The 27357-nt window shown below is 40.9% G+C and overlaps 1 protein-coding gene across 4 annotated transcripts in view; it reads left to right on the forward strand.

Moving 5' to 3' along the window:
- Nucleotides 1-27357, forward strand: part of RCBTB1 (RCC1 and BTB domain containing protein 1) — a 52380-nt gene that overhangs the window by 2260 nt on the left and 22763 nt on the right. For 2 of the 4 annotated variants that reach the window (XM_059377735.1, XM_059377737.1), the window contains exons 2-5: nt 15270-15345; nt 15454-15623; nt 16213-16363; nt 26112-26278. In XM_059377735.1, the coding sequence (XP_059233718.1) occupies nt 15498-15623; nt 16213-16363; nt 26112-26278 (444 nt within the window). In that variant the 5' untranslated portion in view covers nt 15270-15345; nt 15454-15497. The remainder of the gene's footprint in view (nt 1-15269; nt 15346-15453; nt 15624-16212; nt 16364-26111; nt 26279-27357) is intronic. The other 2 variants (XM_059377738.1, XM_059377739.1) reach the window with 1 other exon arrangement.

Consider the following 27357-nt stretch of genomic DNA (forward strand, 5'->3'; position numbering starts at 1 on the left):
CAAACCGTAAAGTGTGAAAGGACTTGAGGAGATAATGAATTTCACTTGGGAAAGACTATACTCAGGCCATTCCCAAAAGTTGGTATCCATACTTCCCACAGCTCCAGAAAAGAAGATTCCGTGGCTTTCCTGAGATTATCATTCCACAGGGGCAAGAGTATGTTTGCTGAGATGTCCTTTTAAATGCTTAAGAAGTTTTAGTTTTGGAGATGGACCAAGTCTGTCCAGTTCTAGTACTTTAATCATGAACCCAAATAGTATGGTGGAAACATCTAGTAACATTGTTAACAGCTGTGGTGAAGTGTTTCCAGGATCACTGCCAACAGTTCCTACCCCTATGCTTGAGTGCTGTACCTTCCATCAAAGAGATGGAGTGTCTGGCTGCTCCATGTAAATCTAGGAGGAGGAGAGACCACCCGCAGTGGCCCAGCAGTGGCCCAGCTATGTGCGTGAGGCCCATTTCAGCCTTACTTAAGCTCCCTTTGCCTCCCTTATGAATACTCCCTCATGAGTAACCTCAACTGAGTTACTCAAAGCACAGAATTCAAAGAAATAACAAACAGCTCTCCTTTTAAGCCACTGAGTTTTGGGATTATATGTTAGTCAGCAAAACATGATTGAGACAACAGTACAGCACCTTGTGTCATAAAATCTTTGGTGTAAATCTGGTTCACATATAAGTCAGTCCCAAGATACGATCTGTGAGCACAAAATTGAGGTCAGCATATGCAGTAGTGTGCCTTAGTGAGAAGTCTCTAAATTATTCAGTCTTTATATCCTTATTCCGTAAGGATATATCTACTGAATTAGTTTCATTGAATGGTGTGACAGTATCTTGTACTGGTTACATCAAAAATCAGTTAACTTTTTTTTTTTTTTTTTTTTAGATTTTATTTATTTATTTGACAGAGAAAGAGAGATCACAAGTAGGCAGAGAGTCAGGCAGAGAGAGAGGAGGAAGCAGGCTCCCTGCTGCGCAGAGAGCCCGATGCGGTACTCGATCTCAGGACCCCGAGATCATGACCTTAGCCGAAGGCAGTGGCTTAATCCACTGAGCCACCCAGGCGCCCCCAAAATCAGTTAACATGTTTTAAAGGAATTACCCATTATTGAGCTGATGGATATGTGGTGTTTTCTTGCAGTTTGCCAGTTGATGAATTTAGTACCATGATTGTAGTTGTAAATACATACGGTACAGATGTAAGATCTGCAGTGAACAGATGTTTGTGAGGTGCTTTGTTCTCAAGGGTCAAGAAGAGTGAATCTTATGCAGACTGTCATTTCAAATGTGTCTATTACGGGACTTTCAACAAGCAGATGATCTTATTGTTCAAGAGCACTTGTCTCATTATGTTTAAATGAGCAACTTCCCATTCCAAGTCTGCTTAGATCAGTTTAAGAAAAACAGACACTTCAATGGAGAAGAAAAACTCATAGGAGATCAGATGGGTACTTCTATAGACTTAAGGTTTCCAACTTCCACTGTGCTCTGTTTTAGCACCTCTGTAGGTTTCTCTATTCAGTCGTCTTTCCTCCAGGGAGAAAAAGTTGACCTCAAAAAAGAATGGCCCCAGATGCACATCAAATCCACAGTGAGATACTTCACACCCACTAAGATGGTTATAATAAAAAAGACAATAATAAGTGTTGACGAGGATGTGGGGAAGTTGGAACCCTCATGAACTGCTGGTGGAAGTGAAAAATGTAGAGGGAGGGGTAGAGAAAGAGAAGAGAAAAAGAAATAGCTTCCAACTTGTGGTGCTCCGACCTTGAAACTCACTTCCATCCATATCTATCCTTTTCTTTTCTTGTGTTTTCACAGAAGATTCTACCCCCTTCTACAACTTGTCTTGTACCTGTGCTTCAGATTCCACTTCTTGTTACTTTCTCAGAAACCTTATTTAGTGGTTATGTCGTGTCCTTATCTTTCTCTCTACTGGCTCCTTCCCATTAACATTTAAACATTTTTCAGTCTCTGGGGGCACCTGGTTTGCTCAGTCCAAAGGGCATGTGGCTCTTGATTTCAGGATTGTGAGTTCAAGCCCCACATTGAGTGTAGAAATTACTTGAAAACAAAGTTGTTAAAACAAATATTTTTAGATCTCTAGTATGTTTAAAACAGAGATCATCCAAAATAAGTCCTTCAGCACCAGCCCATTTTACATTTACTGCCTATTTCTCTTTTCCCTCACAGTCAAACTTAGCGAACAGTTTCTTTATATTCGTTATTTCCTTTCCTTACCTTTCGCATGCTCCTCAACCTGATGCAGTTTGGCCGTGTCCAACCACAGCTCCACTGAAACTCTTCTTGTGGAAGTTGTGAATGATTCTTGTTAAACCAGTGGACCTTTGTCCTTACCTTGTTTGGTCTCAGCAGCTTTAGAGCTTGACACTACCTCCTTTGTGTGATACTCATGTCCCTAGGCTTCCATGACACTGTTTTCTGCTGGTTTTCTCCCTACTCTGCCTATTCCTTCACAGTCTCTTCTGCAAGGGTATTCCTTGTCTCTGGGCTGCTGGACTTTCTTAGAGTTCTTTCCAAGATCCTGCTCTCTCCTTACTCCATACGCTTTTCCCTGGGTGATCTCATGCCGAATTTCCAGATCTTCAATCCAGATCTTTCTTGATCTTCAGATTTGTAAAACTACCTATTGGACATATCCACTCTGATTTCCCATAGGTAGCTAAACTTAACATGTCCAGGGGAGAATTCCTAATCTCCCTTCTGAAACTGGCTGTATTCTCTGTCCTAGTAAGTGGCACTACTGTACTCAGTTACTTCCGCTGAGCAGCTGGGTATAACCCTTGGTTCTCACTTTCCCTTATTCAGCTCCTTTCCTCCCAGTCAGTCCGTTACAGAATCCTCTTGAGTCTGTCTCCTGTCCAGGTTGCTCCATTTCCATTTCCTTGGTACAGGATGTTTTCTTTCCTGCCTTACTGCAGCCACCTTAGGCTCCCCCTGAGTTCTTTTCCTTCATCCCCATCTGCTCTCTACGTTCAGCCAAAGTAATCTTGAACAGACCTACATCTGATCACTTCCCTGCTTAAGGTCTTTCAGTGATTAAATGTTGTTCTTAGGATAAAGGCTAAGCTTTTTGGCTAGTGCCATGCTAAATTTCTTTCAGTTCTTCCCACCTGACATATACATATTCACTGTTCCCTTCCTGGCTTTTCACAGGTAGTTGACACTTCCCTATTCTGGTGTTCCCATGGCATTCACACCTCCCCATCAGAGCAGTGGCCCTCTGGTGAACATCTGTTTATGTGCCTAGACCCCTCTGACTCCATGTAAGTTCTGCTAGGGGTCCAGGAGGGGGTTGCAGTGTTGGCTTTGTGTCCTTTTTACCCAGTGGACATCCAGTAAACATTTATTGAATGAATACAGTATGAGTCTGCCTGTCTACTGCTGGAATTTTAATTTGGCTTTAGGCCATCGCAGGGTATGGTTGACTATTTATTTTTATTTTTTAAAGTTTTGTTTGTTTTTGTTTGTTTGTTTGTTTGTTTTGTGAGAGGAAGTGAGAGAAAGCATGAGCAGAGTGAGGGATAGAGGGAGAAGCATGCTCTCCGCTGAGTAGGGAGCCTGATGTAGGGCTCAGTCCCTGGACTCTGAGATCATGACCTAGCCAAAGGCAGACACTTAACCTACTGAGCTATCTAGGTGCCCTGGTTGATCTCTAACATGGCAGAGACTAGTAGATGAAATCACATTACAGCTTTTCACATAGGAAAGGTTCATGATACCATCAATGGATTTGAGCTTGGATCCCTCTATTCCAGCCTTGAACACTAACAGAAAAATAAAATCAGGTATTACTATGTTCTATCCATTTCTTCAGACTTTTGACCCATCTATTTTTACTTGATCTGTTTTACACAGCTTTATCTGTTTGGTGCAATGAAGAACAAAACTGTAGCAATTATTTCAAGTCATGAAATTTTCTTTTCTGGTTTCCTTTTAAAAATAGAAATGTATCATGAAAGCAATGCTTCTATAAGATTACAGTCAGCTTTACAACCCTGGATATCTTTAAAAATATTTTTTTTCTGCTAATACTATTGCCACTTGGGTTGTTTGCTTTTCTAACCTGAGCACTTGGCCTCAGTTGAATTATTTCTTCACTTACAATGAGCTGTCACATTCCCTATGTCCTAGAATTGCCTAAAGCTTCTGTGCAATGAAATGAGAGTAGCCCCTGCATGATGGGGATAAAGAATTGCTTCTAGAGGCCATAATTGTAACTTGTGTTTCAAGTAAAGTAACTTACTGGCAATTGGGAAGGGACAGATGTCCTTTCCAATGAGTAATACATTTGAACAAAAGTGATGAGGCAGAGTGCTCAGGAATTCTAAAACATCAGTCTGTTTTAAATGAAGGTAGGAGGATTGCCTTGTCACCTGTTCATCTGCATCTTTGTGAAGGATGGCATAAACTCTTTTGGAGAATGTAGCGTTCTGGAGCCCTTTGTCTTTGTGGAATTTGTCAAATATTCAGGACATTCCCCTTCATTCTTCTAGTAAGGTAAGCTTGCAGAAAAGAGAAGTGGATGACAGCTATTGCAGCAGCCCTGGCAGTAAAGTATCAGTATCTCAATAAATTTCTGAAACTTTGTTTCTTTGCAGTACTTATACCATAGAACTGGTGCAGTAGTTTTAAAGTATATTTTTATTTAGGGGCACCTGGGTGACTCAGGGTCCTGGCCTCCAGCCCCTCATCGGGCTCCATGCCCAATGGGGAGTCCGCTCCTTTTTCTCCCTCTGCCCCTTCCCCTGGCTTGTGTGCGCAAGCTCTTGCTCGTGCTCTCTCTCTCTCTCTCAAATAAATGAATTAAATCCTTTTAAAAAAAATAAGTATTTTTCTTTATAAAGTTTTGAGGCTGAGCCTGTCTTAGAGGCGTGTCTGGACCTTGGAAATACATTTGGTGTCTAAGTCAGAGGTGTAGCATCTGTTCAGTCTTAAAAAGCTCGTCAGAGTAGGTATAGAAGAAATCAATGAGAGTAACATTTGGCTCTTCTGTAACTTAAGAGGTTTCTTGAATTTATTTTGCTGTAGCACAGATGTAGGACATGACAAGCCATGAAGTTGCACCTGCCCAAATTTACCTAAAACCCTAGAATTCTTCTATTTGGCAGTTTTACTAGAATTGAAAAACAGAACTCAAAAATAGAGAAAGTTGGCTACACACTTAAATCTTTTGTGCTCAAACAGGAACTTCCATTGGTGAAAAAGGAAGAAAGCTATGAAAAACACTCTTTCCTGCAGGAAACTGGCTGATCTTCACTGAGGAAATGCTTACATTTGATCATCTGTTAGGCTACTAAGAAGTTGATTTCTGGGACTTCATGTAGTGGTTTTCTAGAATATATCATTTTCACATAGTTTTGACAGTTGTGCAAGTAATTTTTTTCCACTTATACATTGACACGTATCACACGGACTGTATGTTTGTGTGTGGTATTCCATTGTTTGCGTTGTTATTCTGCTCGTGTTCTAGGTTCCCAATTGTCAGGAAGTTCCTGTTAGACTGTCATCCCCAGAGCCAGGGACCATGAATGTATTGCTCTTTATGATTTCCTCCTGGTATGTGGGGTCATTGTCAGAAGAAGAGTTGATGTATGCTGTTATTTTGTTCATATTATCGGAAAGTAGTGCTTTTTTGGTGAGGCTTCTTAGACTTTATCAATAGCTCATTAACTATAAATAAATTCCTTTTGTAAGGCAGCTTAGCAGCTTAAGCTGGTAACAAATAATTACCCATCCACTTTATGAAAATGGAAAAACTTCTATTAGAGATTTTCAGTATACATGTAAGTGCTTTAATTTAAATAAATTATTTTGCAATTAAAAAAAACTTTCCATATTTGACATAGTTGTTTCAAAGGCTATATCTTGTATGCTAAAGAGCACACAGGCACCTTTCCAACGGATTGATTCAGCTTTCAGTCTTTTATGTTTACTGTGAGACTATCGGCCTCTATGATAAGGAACGATACAAGCTTGCTTCATGCCCCAAGAATGACCACGGAAAAGGAGTCAGGATCTTGGTGCTAACCAGTTCCGCAGGGCTGTTCACACTCTTCTGACCTCTTTTCCTTAGCAAGCTTTCAGGCCAGCAGAAGACAGGTTCTGAGGTGTACTTTCCCATCAATGGCGTCCGTCTCCTTTGTCGCCACATAATGTGCTGGTTAGAATGAAGGTTGAGATTTGTGTGGAAGCCCCAGGCTTGTAAGTTATAATTCTAATTTCTACTATTAATGAGAGCATTATTTTATCAAAAGTTTTCCTGGAATAGATTCTCTATTTCCTGTTGTTTTTTAAAAATTTTGTAAGTGTAGGGGCGCCTGGGTGTCTCAGTGGGTTAAGCCACTGCCTTCGGCTCAGGTCATGATCTCGGGGTCCTGGGATCGAGTCCCGCATCGGGCTCTCTGCTCAGCAGGGAGCCTGCTTCCCTCTCTCTCTCTCTGCCTGCCTCTCCATCTACTTGTGATCTCTCTCTGTCAGATAAATAAATAAAATCTTAAAAAAAAATAAAAAATATAAAAGTTTTGTAAGTGTATTCAAATATATTTTTTGCTAGATCAGTAAAGCAAACCTGTAACAGTTACTTGGTTCCTAGGGGAAGGGAAAATAAATCTACTCTTAGAGGGATCAAAAGATTGGTTGCTACATTACTCCTTTAGTCTTCCAGTTCCAAATGTAGATTTCTAAAATTGGAAGGTCTGTGTTTGTCCTCTTGTCTAAATTTGCTTTCAGAGTGTAAAATAAAAATAACCTTTTCTTCTCCATGCCATGAGCTTTCTGAGGGACAGTGCTTGTCACTAGGAAAAGCCATCCAGGGAATGGGATTTGGATCCAGAGTACCAGGGGACACAGAAAAAGTCTGTGGGAATATGGGATATATTGTTGAGTGTCAAAGAAAATATGGAGATCCAAGTGGGTTGGGATATCATCCTCTGAAGCATTAAAACTCTTTTTTTTTTAAAAAGATTTATTTATTTATTTATTTGTCAGAGAGAAAGAGAGCGAGAGCGAGCACAGGCCGACAGAGTGGAAGGCAGAGTCAGAGGGAGAAGCAGGCTCCCTGTGGAGCGAGGAGCCCGACGTGGGACTCGATCCCAGGACGCTGGGATCATGACCTGAGCCGAAGGCAGCTGCTTAACCCACTGAGCCACCCGGGTGTCCCTCTTTTTTTTTTTTTAAAGATTTTATTTATTTATTTGACAGACAGAGATCACAAGCAGGCAGAGAGGCAGGCAGAGAGAGAGGAGGAAGCAGGCTCACGGCTGAGCAGAGAGCCCGATGCGGGGCTTGGTCCCAGGACCCTGGGATCATGACCTGAGCCGAAGGCAGCGGCTTAACCCACTGAGCCACCCAGGTGCCCCTAAAACTCTTTTCTATCGTCTGCCTTCATTTCTCATTTCTGTTCTTCTACTCTTGCTTTATTTTCATATGGCAAAAAAACAAGAAATCATTGATTCACCTATTAATGCACAGTGAGTGATAATGGAGGGTGAACATATCAATGCTTTTTATGAGAGAGTACTTCCTAAATAATGGGCAGAAAAAATGTTGCAAAAAGAAAAAGATTATCGTACTGAAGTACTTCAAAGGTGACTGTTTAATATAATGGACTAATTGAAACTCATTTCTATGATTATCAGTCAAGCCCTAGAAAGACTGGTCGTCATAACAAATAGTTGGTTTAGTTTGAACTGCTATATATGCTGGAAAGTTCTAAGAAGGCTGTATATCTTTTATAAATGTTCTGTTCAGGATTTCTTTAATCTGAACTTGCCTTCCCAAGACAGAATTAATGAATTATGATTGTACTTTTTCAAAAATGTTTTTTAGGACTGATACTTAATTTTAAAATATATATCTTTGGGGCACCTGGGTGGCTCAGTCATGGAATGTCTGCCTTGGGCTCAGGTCATGATCTCAGATCCTGGGATTGAGCCCATCATCAGGCTCCCTGCTCTGCTTTTCCCCTCCCACTCCCTCTGCTTGTATTCCCTCTTTCACTCTCTCTCTCCCTCTCTCTCTCTCTGTCAAATAAATAAAATCTATAAAAAAATAAAAATTTATATCTTTGAGTTTATTAATGCAGGTTTGATGTAAACGGGATCATACTTTTATTTAAGATTTATTTATTGAGAAAGAGTATGCATATGTGTGGGGGAGGGGCAGGGGGAGAGGAAGAGACTCTCTAGTGGACTCCTCCCCCCTGAGGAGGAGGAGTGCAGAGCCACCCTGAGATCATGACCTGAGCCAAATCCAAGAGTTGGTCTCTCAACCGACTGAGCTACCCAGGTGCTCCCATAATTTGATTTTTACAAATTGTGACAAAATATACATAACATAAAAACTGTTTTAACTGTTGGTAGGTATACAGTTTACTGACATTAAGAACATTCACATTACTAGGCAGTTGTTACCACTGCCTATTTCCATAGAACTTTCTCATCCTCCCAAACTGTCCCTCTGTATTCATTAAACCAGTAACTCCCCATTCTCATATCTTCCCAGTCGCTGGCAACTATCATTCTTTCTCTGTACGTTTGACTAGGCTAGGCACCTCCTGTAAGTGGAGTCATACAATTGTGTTCTTTTGTGTCTGGCTTGTTTCATTTAACCTAATGTTCTCAAGGTTCATCCCCATTATGCTATGTCTCAGTCATTTCTTTTTTAAGTTCGAATACTGTTCCATTGTATGTAGATATCATATTTTGTTTACCTGTGCATCTATTTGTAGGTATTTGAGTTTTCCACCTTTTGGCTATTGTGAATAACTTTGCCCTGGTCATTGGTGTACAGCTGTCTATTCAAGTCCCTGCTTTCAATTCTTTTGTGTTTATACTAGAAGTAGAATTGCTAGATCATACGGTAATTCTTTAATTAATTAATTAATTTATTTTTAAAGATTTTTTCTTTATTTATCTGACAGAGATCACAAGTAGGCAGAGAGGCAGGCAGAGAGAGAGGAGGAAGCAGGCTACCTGCAGAGCAGAAAGCCCGATGGGATCCCAGGACCCTGGGATCACGACCCGAGCCGAAGGCAGAGGCTTAACCCACTAAGCCACCCAGGTGCCCCTAATTTATTTTTTTAAGATTTTATTTATTGGACAGAGAGAGACAGCGAGATCACAAACACAAGCAGACTTGTGGGAGAGGGAGAAGCAGATTTCTCTCCGAGCAGGGAGCCCGATTCGAGGCTCAATCCCAGGACCCTGGAATCATGACCCGAGCTGAAGGCAGATGCTCAACGACTTAACCCCCCAGGAGCCTCTGTCTTTAATTTTTTGAGGAACTGACACAATGTTTTCTACATTGGTTGTAACATTTTACATTCCTACTTTCTACATTTAATTTTATATTAATAACTCATTTTACAGATTTGCTTGAAACACTCTGCCATCCTAGGCTATAAATTTAAGGCAAGAATCTCTCTTTAAACTTTAGCAATTTAGGGGATATATGTAATTCAAATAACTAAGCTTTTATTTTCATTTAAAATATTTGCTTATCTTTTGGCCACAAAGTGTTTGTTACAGAAATGTGGAATATATTTGAACAGTACAAAGAAAGTATCACCTCTTAATCTCACTAGAGAAATACATTTGGTGTGTATGTGTCCTTTATCTGTATGTATTATGTTTTTTAAAATTTTAATCACATAGCTCGTACTGTTTTCTAACATAGCTAAGCCCTACAGGTGCACTTGGTGTTTTGCAGGGTGTTTTGTTTTGTTTTTAACATAGGAATAAGCTCATAGTTTAGTATTCGCATCTCCCTTGATATATTTCATTTGAGGGATGTGTCATAGTACTATGGAAGGAAAAGCATTGGGTTACCTTCCTTAAAAATCACTGGGCGCCTGGGTGGCTCAGTGGGTTAATCCGCTGCCTTCGGCTCGGGTCATGATCTCAGGGTCCTGGGATCAAGTCCCACGTCGGGCTCTCTGCTCAGCGGGGAGCCTGCTTCCCTCTCTCTCTCTCTCTGCCTGCCTCTCCATCTACTTGTGATTTCTCTCTGTCAAATAAATAAGTAAAATCTTTAAAAAAAAAAATCACTGCTGAATACTTTCCAAAGTATGTGTCTATCCAGGATGGCCCAGGTTGAGCAGGCCATGGGAAGATTCTTTCCTATTAGTAGTGGCTCCTGATAGAATATTACTGTTTGAAGCATGATGACTTAAATGAAATGATGTTGAACCATGTTTATATACCTTTCAGTGTAGTCCCTACAGTTAGAACAAATTTGGGAATACTTTGGGCAAAGTTGGTAGATGTCATGAGACATTTGAGCTGTCCTAATACTGTTCTTCTTGTGACTGATCCTTGTACTTCTGACTCGTTGTTGGGCACAGTGAGTCTTGGGCCTGGTATAGATTTCATAGCAGATTAAATGCTAGTTAATTTTTAGTGATTCCAACTGCTTTAGCCTTTTGAATTTGTAGTATACACACTTTGTAATTTTGTGGTAGAGGGTCAAACATATGAAGTTGATAGAATGATAGTTAGCTTAGTATGCTTTTCTTAATATTAGTTAGCAAAGGTTTTGCTGCCCCCAACATCTCACCACAGTAATCTAATTGTAATGATGATGGTGATAATTTTGAGTTAATTAGGGAATGTTGGTGGTATTTGCATTTATATTATACTGCCCTAGGAAAGAGACACCACATGCCCACGTTCAGAACTAATCTATTCCTTATAGCAGATAGTACATCCTGAGTTCTTTTTTTTTTTTTTTTTTTTTTTTTTAAAGATTTTATTTATTTATTTGGCAGAGAGAGAGATCACAAATAGGCAGAGAGACAGACAGAGAGAGAGATGAGGAGAAGCAGGCTCCCTGCTCCCTGCTGAGCAGAGAGCCCTACGCGGGACTCGATCCCAGGCCCCTGGGATCATGACCTGAGCCGAAGGCAGAGGCCCAACCCACTGAGCCACCCAGGCGCCCCCATCCTGAGTTCTAATACCTCCACAAAACTTCTTGGGGAACCTTGTCTGAATTCTGAGGGTACCTTGTTCATGTCATCAGCTGCTCATCTTGAACCTGGTCTAAGGGAGACAACCTTGTGCTGTAGCAGTCTGTAGCCCAAGGAGGTACCTTGCATTCATCTACTCTTGTGAGCTCCTTGAAGACAAAGGGTCCTGCATTTAGTCTCCAGGATGTGCTGCCTAGTGGTTTTCGGAAAAAGGAAGGAATGAGTGACATTCTCAAGGTTTCACCAGGCAAGACTAGATAGAAGCTTATTAGCAAACAAATTTTGGGGGGGGAGTTATTTTATTTTGGTATTTGAAGCATTTTAAAAATAGATGCTGGTGTACATTATTGGATAAAGTCAGAAGGAAGTAATGTTGGAGAAGTTTAACCACTGAAGGGCCAGGGCTGATGTTCTCTGATGTAAGAAGACTCGGGGAAGGCTGGGGGTTGAGTCCTGACTATGCCACTCACCGCTCTGTGACCTTGGGATGTCACTTTACCTCTGAGCCCCACTTCTTATTTGCTAAGAATGGATTATAACTTTCCTTACAAGAGTATCGTGAAGATTAAATGAAATAATATTATGTGAAGCTGCTTAACATAATGTCTGCAGCTGTTCTCGATCGCTGTTCCTGTCTTCCTTCCTGGTCTTTGTTTACTTCACAGGATCGTGTTGCTAGGAGTGATGACTTGCTTGTGCAGCATTACTGTCCTTGTTCTCATGTGTTCCAAAATTCCCTGCAGCTTGTTCTTTACATCTTGAGCATAACATTATAGAACCTTACAGGACAGATTTTTGAGAGACCCAGGCTTAGGAAGGTATGTGGCATGTCACACTGATTAATTAAAAGCCAACCTGGGAATAAAACACGTGCTTCAGGACACTGTCTTTTCCACCATACCTAGGCTGTTGCTAATACTTTCTGCTTTTATGATGGATGTGGACCTATGAGATACATGACCTGGTTTTATATTAACTTTTAATTTTATAAGCCTTTGGAGAAATATCTTATAAAACAAAACTTCAAGTGATTGAGAAATGGGTTCATATAATAAGCCATCATTATGAAATATATAATAAGTTCATTTAATAAGCCATCATTATGAGAGCCTGATTTTTCAGTAGCTTACCAAACCTTTGGGGTCACAGTCGCCCATGACTGATTAATGACTTCAGAATAATTGTACTGTTGTCAGGAAAATGTTTAAGTTTGATGATAGTATCCCTTGGTGTTGTAATTTTAAATGTGAATTACATTTTTTGGCTAATTTAAATCCCCCGTTTTCCCTGTTTATTTAAAATTCTATATTATATGCAATATTAAATGTGAGGACTAACTTTGATATGGTTCACATTCTAGGAAAATAAAGTCTGGATTTTTTTTTTTTTAAGATTTAATTAATTTATTTATTTGACAGAGAGAGAGACAGAGACAGAGAGCACAAGCAGGCAGAGAGGCAGGCAGAGAGAGAAGCAGGCTCCCCACTGAGCAAGGAGCCAGATGCGGAGCTTGATCCCAGGACCTGGAGATCATGACCTGGAGATCATGACCCTAGCTGAAGTGGCTTAACCCACTGACCCACCCAGGTGCCCTTCCCTGTCTGTTTTGTAGGAGACACAAGTCAGGCCGTTTGGGTGGGACAGGGTAAGAGGCATCTTTTTCGTTACCTCTAAGAGCATTTAAGACAATCTTTCTATACAAAGAACACAGAAATCAAGAACAAAGAAAAGAACAATAGACCAGAAGAAAAAAAGGGACTTTATGTAAAAGGATGTCGCATGAGGCCAAGAGGACAGGAGTGTGCGTGCAGATTCCAGATTCTGGATTGTGTGGCTTCAGGCCCTGACTCAGCCACTTAATGGTTTGAGCAAATTCTTGAAATCTCTTTGCCTCCGGTTTCCTTGTCTATAAAGTAAGGATTTGCATGAGTTAATAGAAAATATGGGGCGCCTGGTGGCTCAGTGGGTTCGGCCTCTGCCTTTGGCTCAGGTCATGATCCCAGGCTCTGGGATCAAGCCCTGCATCAGGCTCTCTCCTAAGTAGGGAGCCTGCTGCCCACCACGCCCCCCCCCCCCCCCCCCCCGCCACCGCACTCTCTGCCTGCCTCTCTGCCTATTCGCGATCTCTCTCCCTGTCAAATAAATAAAATCTTTTAAAAAAGAAGGAAATAATTAGGAACAGTACTTGGCACATTGTGTTCAAGAAATGTCAGTTATTATTATTGCTGTTATTGTGATTATTTTTTAAATGATGCCCAGCCTCACTCATCATAGGGGGAGTTCAAGTTGAAACAAAACTGAGACACCATGATAAAACTGTGTGGTAAGGATATGGCTAACCAGGTACTGCCATACATTGGTAGTTATTTTATATACTGGTACTACTTCAGTAAGGGACAATTTGAGGTAACTTAAATAGCAATTTGGGATGCCTAGGTGGTGCTTTAAGGCTCTTTCTCCCTTTCCCTCTGCCTCCATCCCCACTGTGTGCTTGCTGGCTTTCAAATAAATAAATAAATCTTTAAAAAAGTAGCAGTTAAACTTTAACCCAGCAGTTCCATTTTTAGGGATTTATATTATAAATGCATGTATAAAAAAAGACAAGTATATGCAATAATGTATGTAGACAATAATTGGAGTCTTGTTTGTGTTAAGAAAAGACTAGCAGTGACTTAAACAGTCTCTCAGTGGAAGCAAGTAAGTTGTTAACATGGTGTAATGGAATGCTACATAGTACCATTGAAAAGAAATGAAGTAAATCTGCATGTGCTCATATAGAATGATTTCCAAGAAGCACTGTTAAGTAAAGGAAGAAAGGCTTCCACACACACATCCACAAAATGCTTTTATAAGCATACACAGTCTCTGGAAAGAATTAGAAACAACTGTTCACAGTGGTTGCCTTTGAGGAGAGGACTGGGGAGGGATAAAGTAGAGAGACTTACTTTACTCCTTTGAACTGGTTGAAACAAAATTTTTGAACATGTTTACGTATTAGTTTTTCACCCTTCCTCAAACTTTACCTGTTCCCACCAGCACGTACCTATGCACACTTCTCAGAACATTCACATGTTGTTCCAGGAGTCTGAGTGATGGGGAATAGCCTGTCCTGATCATGTTAAATGCTTATTGAGTATGTGATGTGATTCTTGGCATATAGTAGTTATCTGGTCCTTGTCATCGGATGAGTTGGTGCTCATGGGAAAATCTCCCTCGATGGTGAAAATTGAGAGCTTGGTTAAGTATACCAAAGCCCCAAGGCTCTCTCTAGGTCTTATCAGAGGTACTGTAGCCCAGAAGGCCTTGGTCTTGAGCCTGGCTCTCCTGGCTATTTTTAGAGATCTGAGAAGAGAGTGAGGAGGAAGGAACTTCAGGAGTTCTGTACCTCATTAGGAAACCCTGGTTGTATTTATAAACTGGTTCTATTTCAGTTTCTAGAGGTGTGAGCCAGAATGGAAACTCAATTGGCATGGTAGGGTTTTGTGCTTGTGCAGCTCCCTGGAATTTCTAGAAATACTTTTTAACCCTAGAAGAATTGGAGGCATGACCAGGATGGATTCTTTGTGTAAAACTCCTTAAAAGGTCAAGTTTAGAGTTTCATGGGAATTTATACATATGTCTACTTTTTATAAGATACTGTTTAAGCTAAGTGCTGCTTGCATGAAGGCTATAGTCATGACCTTGAACAACAAGATTAAGGTGAATTGTCTTCCCTTGTTCATCTGATACCTTTTCAGTATGAAATGAAATTTGATCTGTATATATGTAGAAAATGTCATAGAAATTAGGATCAGAATATAATGCTTTATTTTATGGTTTCATTCAGTATATCTTAGTCTTGTCCTTCTTAGTATTTTTGCCACTCTAGACTTAGGTAAGGGATGTCCCATTCCCATGATTAAACAGTGGCTTAGCATGGCAGTGATTTTCTATGAAGGATGGGGATCTTTGGGTGCATCTTAGGGGTGGAAGGAGGACAGTGGGGAAGTAGAGGTAATGATTCTGATTTTTGTAACATTCAGTGCATGCACACACCTTCCTGCCCTGCCTCTCCTGAGCAAGAATTGAGTGTCTTAGACAAACTAGTACTGTAACCTTTAACTTCTATCTCAGTAACCTAAAGAAAAATTGCCTAATGAGAGACCCTGGTTTCATCCAGTTAGCTGCCTTTCCATTGTCTGCTCTCTGGTTGCAAGTGAGCATGTCTGTAACAGATAAGCACTGACTTGTAAGTTGGTAAGACCAGCAGCTGGTTCTATCGAGTTGTTCCTTTTGTTGCAGAAAAAGGTCCAGGTCTGACGGTGGAGGAAGGACTGGAGAGGTTGCTGGGGAAATTGAGAGATCCATTTAACCAAAGGTTGGTACTTTCTTTTGGAATTAGGGTTTTTTTCATTCACAATGTCATTTTGTGGAAGTTAGTTTATTGGTTATTTAATTTTTTTCTTGGGGCCTTTTTTTGTTGCAGCAGAGATGTCGGCTTATTTATAGGAATTACTTGAAGCCAGAGTCATGGTGGATGTAGGAAAGTGGCCAATCTTCACTCTGCTCTCCCCTCAAGAAATTGCATCTATTCGGAAAGCATGTGTCTTTGGCACCTCAGCCAATGAAGCACTGTATGTTACCGACAATGATGAGGTAAGAATCTCTTAAAACCCAGTGTGGAATAGGGGTGAGCTCTAAAGTGTGAAGTTTGAAGACCAAGAAAAGGTTATGGCCAGCTGAGCTTTCCAGAATGCAAGTTTACTCATATCAGTCTCTGTTTTGAACTAATTCAGTGGAAGAGCCATAGACACATTCATTCCACTTTCCCTGGTGTGTTTTTTGGCACTTTATCCCTTTGGCTCTTACCTTCCTTCCAGTCTTTTCTCCTACCGCTATCCCAAATGCATCCAGCAAGGCCTACCTCCTTATCTGCTGAAAAGGTTGGGGATAAAAAGAATCTGAAATTCAAGAAGACCATGTCTTTGCTACAGTTTCTCTGTCTCTTCAGTTTCTTGATTTAATACCCCTCAACCCTCTGCACTCTTTGAATTTCATAGTATAGCCACATATTCTAAAACTTCAATAATGTTAGCAGAGCTTGAAATTTTCTTAATGCGATCCGTCTTTTCCTACCTACTGAGCTGTCACACTGAACTTGACTGTGTCTTATTTTCAGAGTGGAGAAGGGAGCCTTTGTGTAACTTTAGGCCAAGTGACTCAAACAAAACTATTTGTTTTCTAGGTCTTTGTATTTGGCCTGAACTATAGTAACTGTCTAGGAACTGGAGATAACCAGAGTACACTTGTACCCAAAAAGCTAGAAGCCTTATGTGGAAAGAAGATTAAAAGCCTTAGTTATGGGAGTGGACCACATGTCCTTCTCAGCACTGAAGGTAAAGAGGGAACAAAGCCAGCTTTTCACATTGTGGGAGATCAAGCATTAGTTCTGAGCTAAGGGGAGGTGGGGCCATATGAAATAATTTCGAATGGTTTATTTCTTAATTTCTGAGAACTGTACCAAATTGTTAAGCACTTCAGGTTAATTCTGGAGCAGCCATAATATTGCTTGCAAATTAAGCAAACGTTAGCATGCTAATGTAAAGTTGTTAAAGATTCGATGTAGCAAATGAAGTAGTCCTTCAGCCTAATTTTTCAGTGGATTTATGGTAGCAAGGCAACTTTTGGGGTTTATTTGGCATGTTTTTATAAACACACATAATTCTGGTTTTCCTTTTATTGTGTAGTTCCTGAATCTCAAATATAAGAAATCTTCATTTATTCCCTGGCATTCATGTGTGTGCCATCTGGAAAGAATGTGGGATAGATTTTACTCCTTTTACTTCTCCTATCACTGAAGAAGGACACTGTAACATTCTTCTTTAGTAATTTATCTGCACTGGGGACAACCAGGACTCTGAAAAATAGGTTCTATATAACCTAAATTCTTCCTTAATATTTTAAGCACGTTAACTCTTTTTCTCTCTCTAGCAGAGATCCTCTGCTTTCTGTGGGGAAGCTTTTTGTTTACTTCTCTTTCTCTCCAGACTGAGAATCAGCTTCCCTGGATATTGCCAGAGGTCTTAGTATTGAGCTTTTTAATTGCCTTTAATTCATATCTGAATCCATTCTAAGTTGTCTGCATCTTTCTCAGGCTGTGGAGATCCAGATCTGAGTGTGATTGTCTAGTGAAAATATAACTGGTGTTGAGCGTAATGAAGTGATGATCTCACTTCCCGTGTGTGTAACTGTGCTTTCTGGCATCACACTGGCTCTTTCAGGCAGTTACTACTTTGCTGACACTGGTTCTGCTTGTCATCTCTCAAGACCTAATGATTTGATTTTTTCCCAACAAATACCACTTTTAACTGGTTACTGATATCTGACTGTAAAACACTGGGACAGTTTTTTAGAGCAAACACACTAAAACGTATACATTTATATTATTTATTTTTAAAATAAAGATTACTTGAGAGAGCGTGTGCGCACCTTCATGTGTGTGGGGGGAGGGGCAGAGGGCGAGGGAGAGACAGAATCTCAGGTAGGCTCTCCGCTGAGCTTGGAACCCAGTACTGGGCTTGATCTCACGACCCTGAGATCATGACCAGAGCTGAAATCAAGAGTTGGATTCTTGTTTTTGTTTATTTAAAGATTTTATTTATGTGTTTGACAGATAGACAGCCAGAGAGGGAACACAAGCAGGGGGAGTGGGAGAGAGAGAAGCAGGCTTCCTGCTGAGTAGGGAACCCGATCCGGGGCTCGATCCCAGGACACTGGGATCAGGACCTGAGCTGAAAGCAGACGCCCAATGACTGAGTCACCCAGTCCCCAAAGAGTTGCATTCTTAACCGACTGAGCCACCCAGGCACCCCTAAAACATATATATATTTAAATTCTTGGTTTTCTTCAAAGTGGTGACCTTAGGAAATTATAGCTCTTGGAATTATTTGCAGAGTCCAGATCGTGTAGTCTTAACTATCTTGAGTGTTATAGTGATATAAACATAAGTAAACATAAAACATAAAAATATAAATAGCTGATTTTCTTGTGGGAATATTTTTCTTTAATTCTGTTTTGATTGTTATGATACATTTTATACAATATTCTTTAAATGTAGCCTACATCATGTATCAGTGTATGTATAGCACATATATTTGTGCATATTGTATACGTATTACAAACAAATAGTTTTAAAACAAATTAAACCATTTAAAACACTTCAGAACATCAAGTAGCGTATGGCTTTTAGTAAAAAACAGAAGGACCTCTGCCTCACCCTTCCTCAGTCTTAGAAATTACCCTTTCTGAAGGAACCACTTTTAACCCCTTCAAGTGTTTCTTCACATTTTATCTTGATTTTTAAATTAATACATATACACTTTCTTTGTGAATTTTCAATTTTAGATCTTATTCTTCCACTTTTTATCATGGCTGATAGAAGTTAGCTTTCTTTCCCCTTCTTTTCCTCCTTCAGTCCTTTCAGTATAGCAATACCGCCATTTTGGTTAAGTCGATATTCAGTGTTTACATTATTAACACTCTGTAACTGTGATTTTTGGCTGAGCTACCACCTTCTGTACAACTGTTTGTTTTCCTGGGATTTGTTCACTTATTTTTCTATAGGGCTGTCATTATGTCCAAAAGCATCAGTAGAGCAGTATATGTATCTCAGCACTTCTGATTTGTCTGTTTGTCTGATTTGTCTGTCTGTCTTTGGAGCCCTCCAGCCCCGTGTTCCAGCCAGGACTGGTCACTGTAGGCCTGCCGCCCAGCTCTTAACCTAGAACCTCATTCACTGTCATCTGTGAAGTCCCCTCACCTTTGTCCTTTCTAGATCCCCTATTTCTTGTGCCCCTGTGTCATCTTCCTTAGATTATACCCTTATTTGGATGAACAGATTCTCTGGTAGCTTCCCAAGGAAGGTGGTGTGAGAGAAATCTTTGAGACATTCTCTTAAAATGTCTTCATATTATGCATGCAGTTGCTCAGTGGTTTGGCTGGGCTTAAAATTCATGATTAAAAATCTTATTTCCAAATTTTAAAGTCATCACACCTCTCAAATCAGGGTTGCTCTTGAGATTCCGATGCCATTCTGTCTTTAGCTATTTTTGCATATGACCGTTTTTTCCTCTTTGGGAGGTTTAAGATCTTTTCTTTATTCCCAGTTTTCTGAAAAAAGTCATGGTTATATACTCTGGTGTGGGTAATTTTTAATTAATTAAGAAAAGATTTTATGAGAGAGAGCATGCTTGCATGAGTGAGAGAGAGAGAGAGAGCGGGGGCGGAGAAGGGAGAAGCAGACTACCTGCTGAGCAGGGAGCCCCACTGGGGCTCAATCCCAGGACCCCAGAACTATGATCTGAACCAATGGCAGATGTTTAACCAGCTGAGCCACCCAGGGACCCCAATTTTTAATTTATTGTATTGATCATTCTGTTGACTCTTCAGTTTGGAAATTCCTTCATGTCTAGATTATTTTCTTGTTTTATTTATTTTTTATTTTTTTATTTATTTGAGAGAGAGAGAAAAAGAGAGAGAGAGAGAACATGAGAAGGGGAAGGGTCAAAGGGAGAAGCAGACTCTCCACTGAGCAGGGATCCCAATGCGGGACTCGATCTGGGACTCCAGGATCATGACTTGAGCCGAAGGTAGTCGCTTAACCAACTGAGCCACTCAGGTGCCCTGGATTATTTTCTTGTTATAGTTCATGGATAATGTCCCCTCTTTGTTTTCTCTGTTCTCTTCTTTTTTGGAATTTTTCTCGGTAGGAAGTTAAAGGATTCTGATCTGATCCTCTTTTTTATATTTTGTTTCCTATCTACTTTTTGGGAAATTTCTTCAACTTTATCTTACAACTCTGATGTCAGATTTTCATGTTTCTGCTGTTACGTTTTCCTGTTCTCTTCCTTGTTCTCTCAGTGTGCCTTTCTTGAGCCTCCTGTCCTTGTGTCATGGATTCACTGACTTCTCTTTGAGGTTGTCGTAGGTTATTTTCATGTTGTCTTCTATTCTCTGCAGTGTTTCTTTTTCTTCCCTTCCCGGTTTTTTTTCTTTCTCCTTAATTTGTTTTGGTCTCTGACTTTTCTTTTCTTTTTTTTCTTCTTTTCTTAGATTTTATTTATTTATTTGACAGACAGAGATCACAGGTGGGCAGAAAGGCAGGCAGAGAGAGAGGAAGGGAAGCAGGTTCTCTGCTGAGCAGAGAGCCCAATGCAGGGCTCAATCCCACAACCCTGGGATCACGACCTGAGCCGAAGGCAGAGGCTTTAACCCACTGAACCACCCAGGCGACCCGGTCTCTGACTTTCCTTGTTAGGGGCTTTCTTGAAAAGTTTGGTGATCTTGGCTGTCTGTCTGCAGGTGAGACCCAGGTGTTAATAATACACATGCTGGGAGCACTGGGTTCATGGGTTTCTCAAGTGCCAAGCTTCACTTCAGGGAGATAGCAGCTGTTTCATTAGGGATTCTCTCAGTGTCAGTATATGAGCTTCTGTAGAGTGGAACCTTCCAGATTCCTGATCTGGACAGGCTTTTTTTTTTTTGGACAGGTTTCCATGAGCAGGGGTCAGACAGGGATCTCACTATTCAGTATGTGGCCTTCCACTTCTTTCCTCAAAACGGTGCCTCAAGGCTGTCATCAGGGCCTCTCTGGATTATTCTGCTAGCTCATTTTCTTTGTCATGTTATGTGGGAGAAGGGAGGGAGGGAGGTTGGGCAAAGGGGGAATGTGGGTTTCAGGGCAGCTACAGTAAGAAATTCACAGCAAATAAATGCTGTAGGTCTCTTTGTCTTATACCAGCGTTGGCAAGGGGTTGTTGCCTGACCCCACAGCAAGAGGATGAGGATTTGGGGTCTAAGTGCTTCTTATTTGGGTTATACCCACGCTTACATCTCCTGTGGTGTCTGGTCCCTCCAATCCCTGGGCCTTCCTGAGATCCCAGGTTGTAATTGGCTGCTTCTTTTTTTTTTTTTTTTTTAAAGATTTTTATTTATTTATCATAGAGAGAGAGGGGGAGAAAGCGAGCACAGGCAGACAGAATGGCATGCAGAGGCAGAGGGAGAAGCAGGCTCCCTGCTGAGCAAGGAGCCCGATGTGGGACTCGATCCCAGGACGCCGGGATCATGACCTGAGCTGAAGGCAGCTGCTTAACCAACTGAGCCACCCAGGCGTCCCTAATTGGCTGCTTCTTTTGCAGTTGTAGGTATCAGCTTCCCTGGTCAGCGGTGTTACTAACCACATCTATCTGCCTTCCATCTTCCAAAATTTTGTCATCATCTTATTTATTGTTCTTTTTTGTCCTTGATCGTTGTTGCCTTTTTAAAAAAAAAAAAAAATTTCTCCCTTCACTCTATATCAGCAAGGCAGCTGACAGCAGTCCCAGCATCTGGAGAATAAGGTCCTTAAGGAAGGAGTAAAGATAAAAATGTGTTCAATTTTCCACACTTCACTGACTTTTGTGTTCTTTCTAAAAGGTCAGTGCTACATCATTAAATTGAAAATCTAAGATGTGAGCATGATCTGGCTGCCACATCTGACACCCTGTTGATCACCAGGGTTGATACAGCTGTTCTGGCTGGGTAGGTGGGTGTCCCTTTCCTCCTCACTGCTCCATGTATGTCCCTCCTGAAGCTCTGTGCTCAGTTGGAGAGGACCACCTTCCCCAGTAGAGGAAGTCCGGGGCATATGTAGCTGCGCTCCCCACTAGAACCTCCAAACAAGCTCTCAAAGTCCATTTGTAGGAGAACATAGGGTAGTCAAGCTTCCAAGACCCTAGACACAGCCAAACAAGGTGCTATGTGGCAGTCTGCCTTTCCTCAAAAGAAAAAAAAAAAATCTAATCCCATCTGGTGATACTCTGAAGATCAGTATTCATTTTGTTTATTATTTTACACATAGACCTAGGGCTTGTGGATTTCTTTTTCTGTCTTCTGAAGTAATATGAAGTTAGATTACTTATAAAATTAGTTGTTTCTGACCACTCCTCCAACTCTACTTCTAGTCTCTGAAGACTGGGTTTCCTTAAAGGTCAGAACTTCGTGGGATGCTTCCTTGCTTCCTCCCTCTGTGCTTGCCCTTCACTGGGCCCTTCCCACTCCCCACTTTCCCTTCTATCCTAGTTGGTTTCACTGTCTCATCCGTTGGTAATTTTGCTCATCTCTTCACCCTGACATGATTCTGAAGCTTGATCCTTGGTTAGTCAGAGACTGTGTGGCAAGAGCAGGGCTGGGGAAGTTGATGGGGTTGGATGGGGTTGCTTTGAAAGCTTCCTGGGGAGCTGGGACTAAAAGGCCATCTCAGGAAGCTCACTCTTCTATGCTTCATCAAGTAAAAAGGGAAGAAACATGTATATATACTATTTTAAGATAGTAAAATAATGTGATGATAGTAAGAAGAAGAATAATAATGTAATAATAAGATAATCACAAGAAGGTGATTGCCATGGGCACATCTGGAGAGGACCAATGGCTGAGAACAGGCAGCTGGCAGCAGTCCCAGCATCTGGAGAATAAGATCCTTAATTCCAAGGGAGCATCTGGGTGACGCAGCACAGCATTCATTCATTCTCTTCCATGCACCGCTCAGATCCATGTCTTCTGACAGGTTTTGGGGATAGCTCCTCTAGGTTTCTGGAGGGCTTCTTTTCCTAGGGAAGACTTAGTGAAGACTCCTGGTGGGATAATTCACTGCCTCCTCCCGTAGCTAGTCTCATGGCCACACGGATACTCAGATCCTCCATCCTCTAGTGCTCCTTCTAGGTTCCTTTCTTATTTGGGTAGCATCTGGCCCTGGGGGCTAACCTAATTGTGTGACCTAGATGCTCATGCTTGAGGGATGCAAGCCCCTAACCATGCTGTACTCTGGCTATGGCTACTGTGCATTTCCGTTTGACGTCACTGTTGGATAAGTGGGCACCCAAAGTACCACCTTTCACCTCCTTGCCAAGCATATTCCTCTCTTGCCCCCAGTATATATCAGCAATCCTTCCTCTTCCTGCTGACTGGGTCAGTTGCCCCTGCCAACAGGGTGACTCCTTTTTTCCTTTTGATCCTTTGATTAGAGGAACACAGAAGTGCCATTCAGTGGAATTCTTGCTGTGTCCATTAGTGGAAGTGTTTCTACTTAGGGAACCAGGACTTCTAAACCTACAGAACCTCTAATTTCAAGGACAGGAAGCACAGATTCCCCAAGTCGGTCCCTGGGAGTGATGGTCAGTAGGGTCACTCATATAATCCACTGTGGTTCCGGGACCCACGTACTCTACCTTTTAGGGAAACAGCACCATTTAGTGGTCATTTAGAATCTGTACCTTGGAGCTTAGTGTCCCGTCCTCACATGGTCTCTTCTCCAGGCTGATGCCTTAGCTGTACCTTCAGGCGGCTTGTCATTGCTGTGTCCAGCTGGCCTCTGTTGCATGTTGCTGTTCATGAGATAGGACTGGAAGCCCCGTGGTCATGAGAGCACTGCTGCACCTTGTTTACCTTGGTCTAATGAGCGGTTTTGTGTTCTGTAAGCCCTCGTATAGCTGTGCTAGCTCAGGCCCTGTGTGCAGGAAACCTTTATCCTGATTATGTATTGATTTCTGTTAGTATGAATGGCTGCTCCTTCCAGGATTGAAAGAGTCAATTGGAGTCAGCTTGGTAATAGTCAGCTATTACGAAGTAGGTAGTCGGTCTCTTTAAAAGGGTGATGCTGTGCCAGGGACTCGGCATTAGTCTTTGTTACTGACATAGCAGGCTTTCGGCAATGGTAGAAGCTAGGTGGTAGCTTTGGTGAGTAGGAGTCTCAGCTTCTGAATTTGGATTTTTCCTCTTAAGAATGAGGATGAGTATCTTTTTGTATGGTTAGGAGTCATGTACATTTCTTTCATTGTGAACCATCAGTTCATATTTCTAGAGAGTTCTTGGTCTTTTTCTTTCATATTTTTAGAAGCTCTTTTTATTATACAGACATTACCTCCTAGTAATATAAATTATAAGTATTTTTTCCTAATATTTCATTTTTTTCTTTGTTCTAGGTGTTTTTTTCCATGTAAAGTTTTAAAAAACGTATTAAGTAGATTTATCACTCTTTTTATTGCTTCTAGATTTTTTTTTTTCTTAAAATACCAATGGCATTTTTTTTTTAATTTTTTTTTTTAAAGATTTTATTTATTTATTTGTAAGAGAGAGAGAGTGTGAGAGCGAGCACAGGCAGACAGAGTGGAAGGCAGAGTCAGAGGGAGAAGCAGGCTCCCTGCGGAGCAAGTAGCCCGATGTGGGACTCGATCCCAGGATCCTGGGATCATGACCTGAGCCGAAGGCAGCTGCTTAACCAACTGAGCCACCCAGGCGTCCCTGCTTCTAGATTTTTGAGTCGTAGGAAAGTTTCCCTATTCCCAGATTATGGAAGAATTCACCAATTTTTTCCTTCTAATTCTTGTATAGTTTTATTTTTTAAATTGTATTGTATTAGTCAGCATACAGTTCATCATTAGTTTTTGATGCAGCGTTCCAAGATTCATTGTTTGCCTATAATACCCAGTGCCCCATGCAATACATGCCCTCCTTCATACCCATTGTATAGTTTTATTTTTCACATTTAAATATTTGATTCACTAGGAAGTTATCATGGTATGAGGAATGAATCTCATTTTTCAACATAACCAATTATTTCAACCAACTTGTAAAAAGTCCTTTCTTCCTGAAATGACATAGCTTTTATTTCTGTATGCAGTTGGTTTATTTCTAGAGCTTCAGTTCCATTTCACTGGTTTGTCTATCTGTTCATGTCCTAGTATTAATTTTAGTTTTAGAAACTTTTTATGGGTTTTAATAACTGGTAGAGCCAGCTGTCCTCTCCCTTCTTTTCTTTGAATTTTTCTATTTATTCTTGTGTTCTTCCCACTGAACTTTCTAATCAGTTTGTCTAGTTCCAGAAAGTAACTTAAGTCATTTTATTTCTATTATTTCAAATTTATATATTTGCATAGGAAAAACTACCATCTTTTTGGTACTGAGTGTTACTATCCAAGAACAAGGGCTATATTTTTATCTGTTCAGGTCTATTTTTCTGTCTCTTAGGAATGAAAACACTTGTAAGTTTGGACATTTCTATCACCTGATATAACTTTAACATAATATCATGGACTTTTTTTTTTTTATAGATGTTACACTTTTTCAATCTATAGCCTCATTCGTTTTAGGATGAATTTTCCCATTTATGGTTTCTGTCATAATTTTTGTAATAGGGAAAACCTCTTGTGAGAAACAGAAGATTAGATTCTAGATTAGATCATCAGAAACCTACCTTTCCCTGGTTGCTTAGGGACCATTTCAGTGAGACAGCAGCCTGACAATAACGCTTGGATTTCTGCTTTGCTCTTGGATATCATCATTTCCAGGTCTAGATTGTCCTTAGTAGGGCAGGATGTTTTATTACCATGGGAAAGATATGCAGAGAGTGTGTAACTTGGAGATCTCTGCTCTTGACACTTAGGCTTGCTGTAGGAGGAAATGCACAAAACAGTGGTACTTCTAGAGAGAAAACAAAGAAGTTATCTCTGTCAGAGTCCCAAAAAGATAAAGTCATTAGAGAAAAATGGAGCCAGATTTTTTGCCAATTATAGTCTGCATGAGGAAAGCTCTTACATTTTTGTATGTAGTTTATACAAAAAGTATACCTCTTTCCTCCATACTTTGTGAGAGTTGTGTGTGCACAATGCGTGCGTACACACACACACACACACACACACACACCCTCAGTAGTTCCCTGAGACTTGGTATTTGGTAAAATGATAGTAAAGACTGATAATGGTGAGCTTTCTTAGGTCTTTTGCCTTTTGCTGGGTACCTGACATGGAAACTACTGAGATGAATCAGTGTGTTCAGATGGTCTAATTTTTGTACATCAAACTGACTTTTGACCATAAAACTGATCCCTTATTAGTGTCAGGTCCTTTCTTGAATGATTCTACGTTTTTCTATCTGGTTTCCTCATCTTTCCCTCTTTCCCTTCCCTTCATCAGTGGTTACTTAATAGGGAGAAGGAGGCAGTGTGAAAGAAATTAAGGTTGGAGAATAAGTTTTGCAAAGTCTGGGGAAGAAAGTACAGGGCTTACCATTCCTTCTTGGAGTTGATTCTTTGTGTGTGGCCATCTCGTATAGATGGAGTTGTTTATGCCTGGGGCCACAATGGATATAGCCAGCTTGGGAATGGGACGACCAACCAAGGCATTGCTCCCATCCAAGTCTGTACCAATCTCTTGATCAAGCAAGTGGTTGAAGTAGCTTGTGGCTCACATCATTCAATGGCTCTGGCAGCTGATGGAGAGGTAAGTACCCTGCTTTTATTCTTTATTTTTAAACTGTGGTAAAATACACGTAATACAAAATTGCCGTCCTAGCCATTTTTAAGAATTGTGGAAGCCAGGCCTCAGGATGTGTGAGAGCCACTTCCCACAACCATTTTATCATATGCCTGGACTATTGCCATGGTCTCTTTAACCACTTAAAATGGGTTAGGATGGCAAATTTTATATTTTTATAAAATATGTGTATGTATTTTTATATCCATGTGATCTGTTGAATGTCAGTTCAGTGACATTAGGTATATTCACATTGTTATGCAACCAGCATCACCATCCGTCTGCAGAACTCTATCTTGCAGAGCCGAAGCTGCACCTACCAGACTAGCTCTCCCTCTCCCTGCCGGCCCTGGGTGAACACCATTTTGTCTCCATGAGTCTGACTGCTCTGGGTAGCTCACTGGAGTGGAACCATGCAGTGTTCATCCTTTATGACTGCCTTATTTCACTGAGCATAATGTTGTCAGGGTTTGTCCGTTTTGGTGTATGTGTCAGAACTTCTCTCCTTTTTAAGGCTGAATAATACTCTGTATGTGTATATGCCATAGTTTGTCCATTTATCTGCTAATGGGTATTTAACACCTTTTGCTAACAACCTAAAAAGTAAATAATGACCCTATGTATATCTGGGATAGTATAAACATAGTAGCCCTATGTGTACAACTAAAAACATGTGGGAACACATTCTTTTTCTAATATAACCTATGGGATGAGGACCACCGTTTTGATAGCAGTAGACTAAGCCTTACGGCAGTTGAGTCTCCTGCTCTTTGCTAAGACTATAAATCAGATGTGTATGACAGTGGTCTGTCCTTTAGTTTTTGTTTTTTAACTACCTCATCCATTAAAGTCTGTTTTGTTTTTTGGCAAATGTAATGATGTCATAGAAAATAACTTTATCGGGTGCCTGGGTGGCTCACTGGGTTAGGCCGCTGCCTTCAGCTCAGGTCATGATCTCAGGGTCCTGAGATCGAGTCCCGCATCGGGCTCTCTGCTCGGCAGGGAGCCTGCTTCCTCCTCTCTCTCTGCCTGCCTCTCTGCCTACA

The sequence above is a fragment of the Mustela nigripes genome, chromosome 15 (assembly GCF_022355385.1).
Source record: "Mustela nigripes isolate SB6536 chromosome 15, MUSNIG.SB6536, whole genome shotgun sequence".
NCBI classification, from domain to species: domain Eukaryota; kingdom Metazoa; phylum Chordata; class Mammalia; order Carnivora; family Mustelidae; genus Mustela; species Mustela nigripes.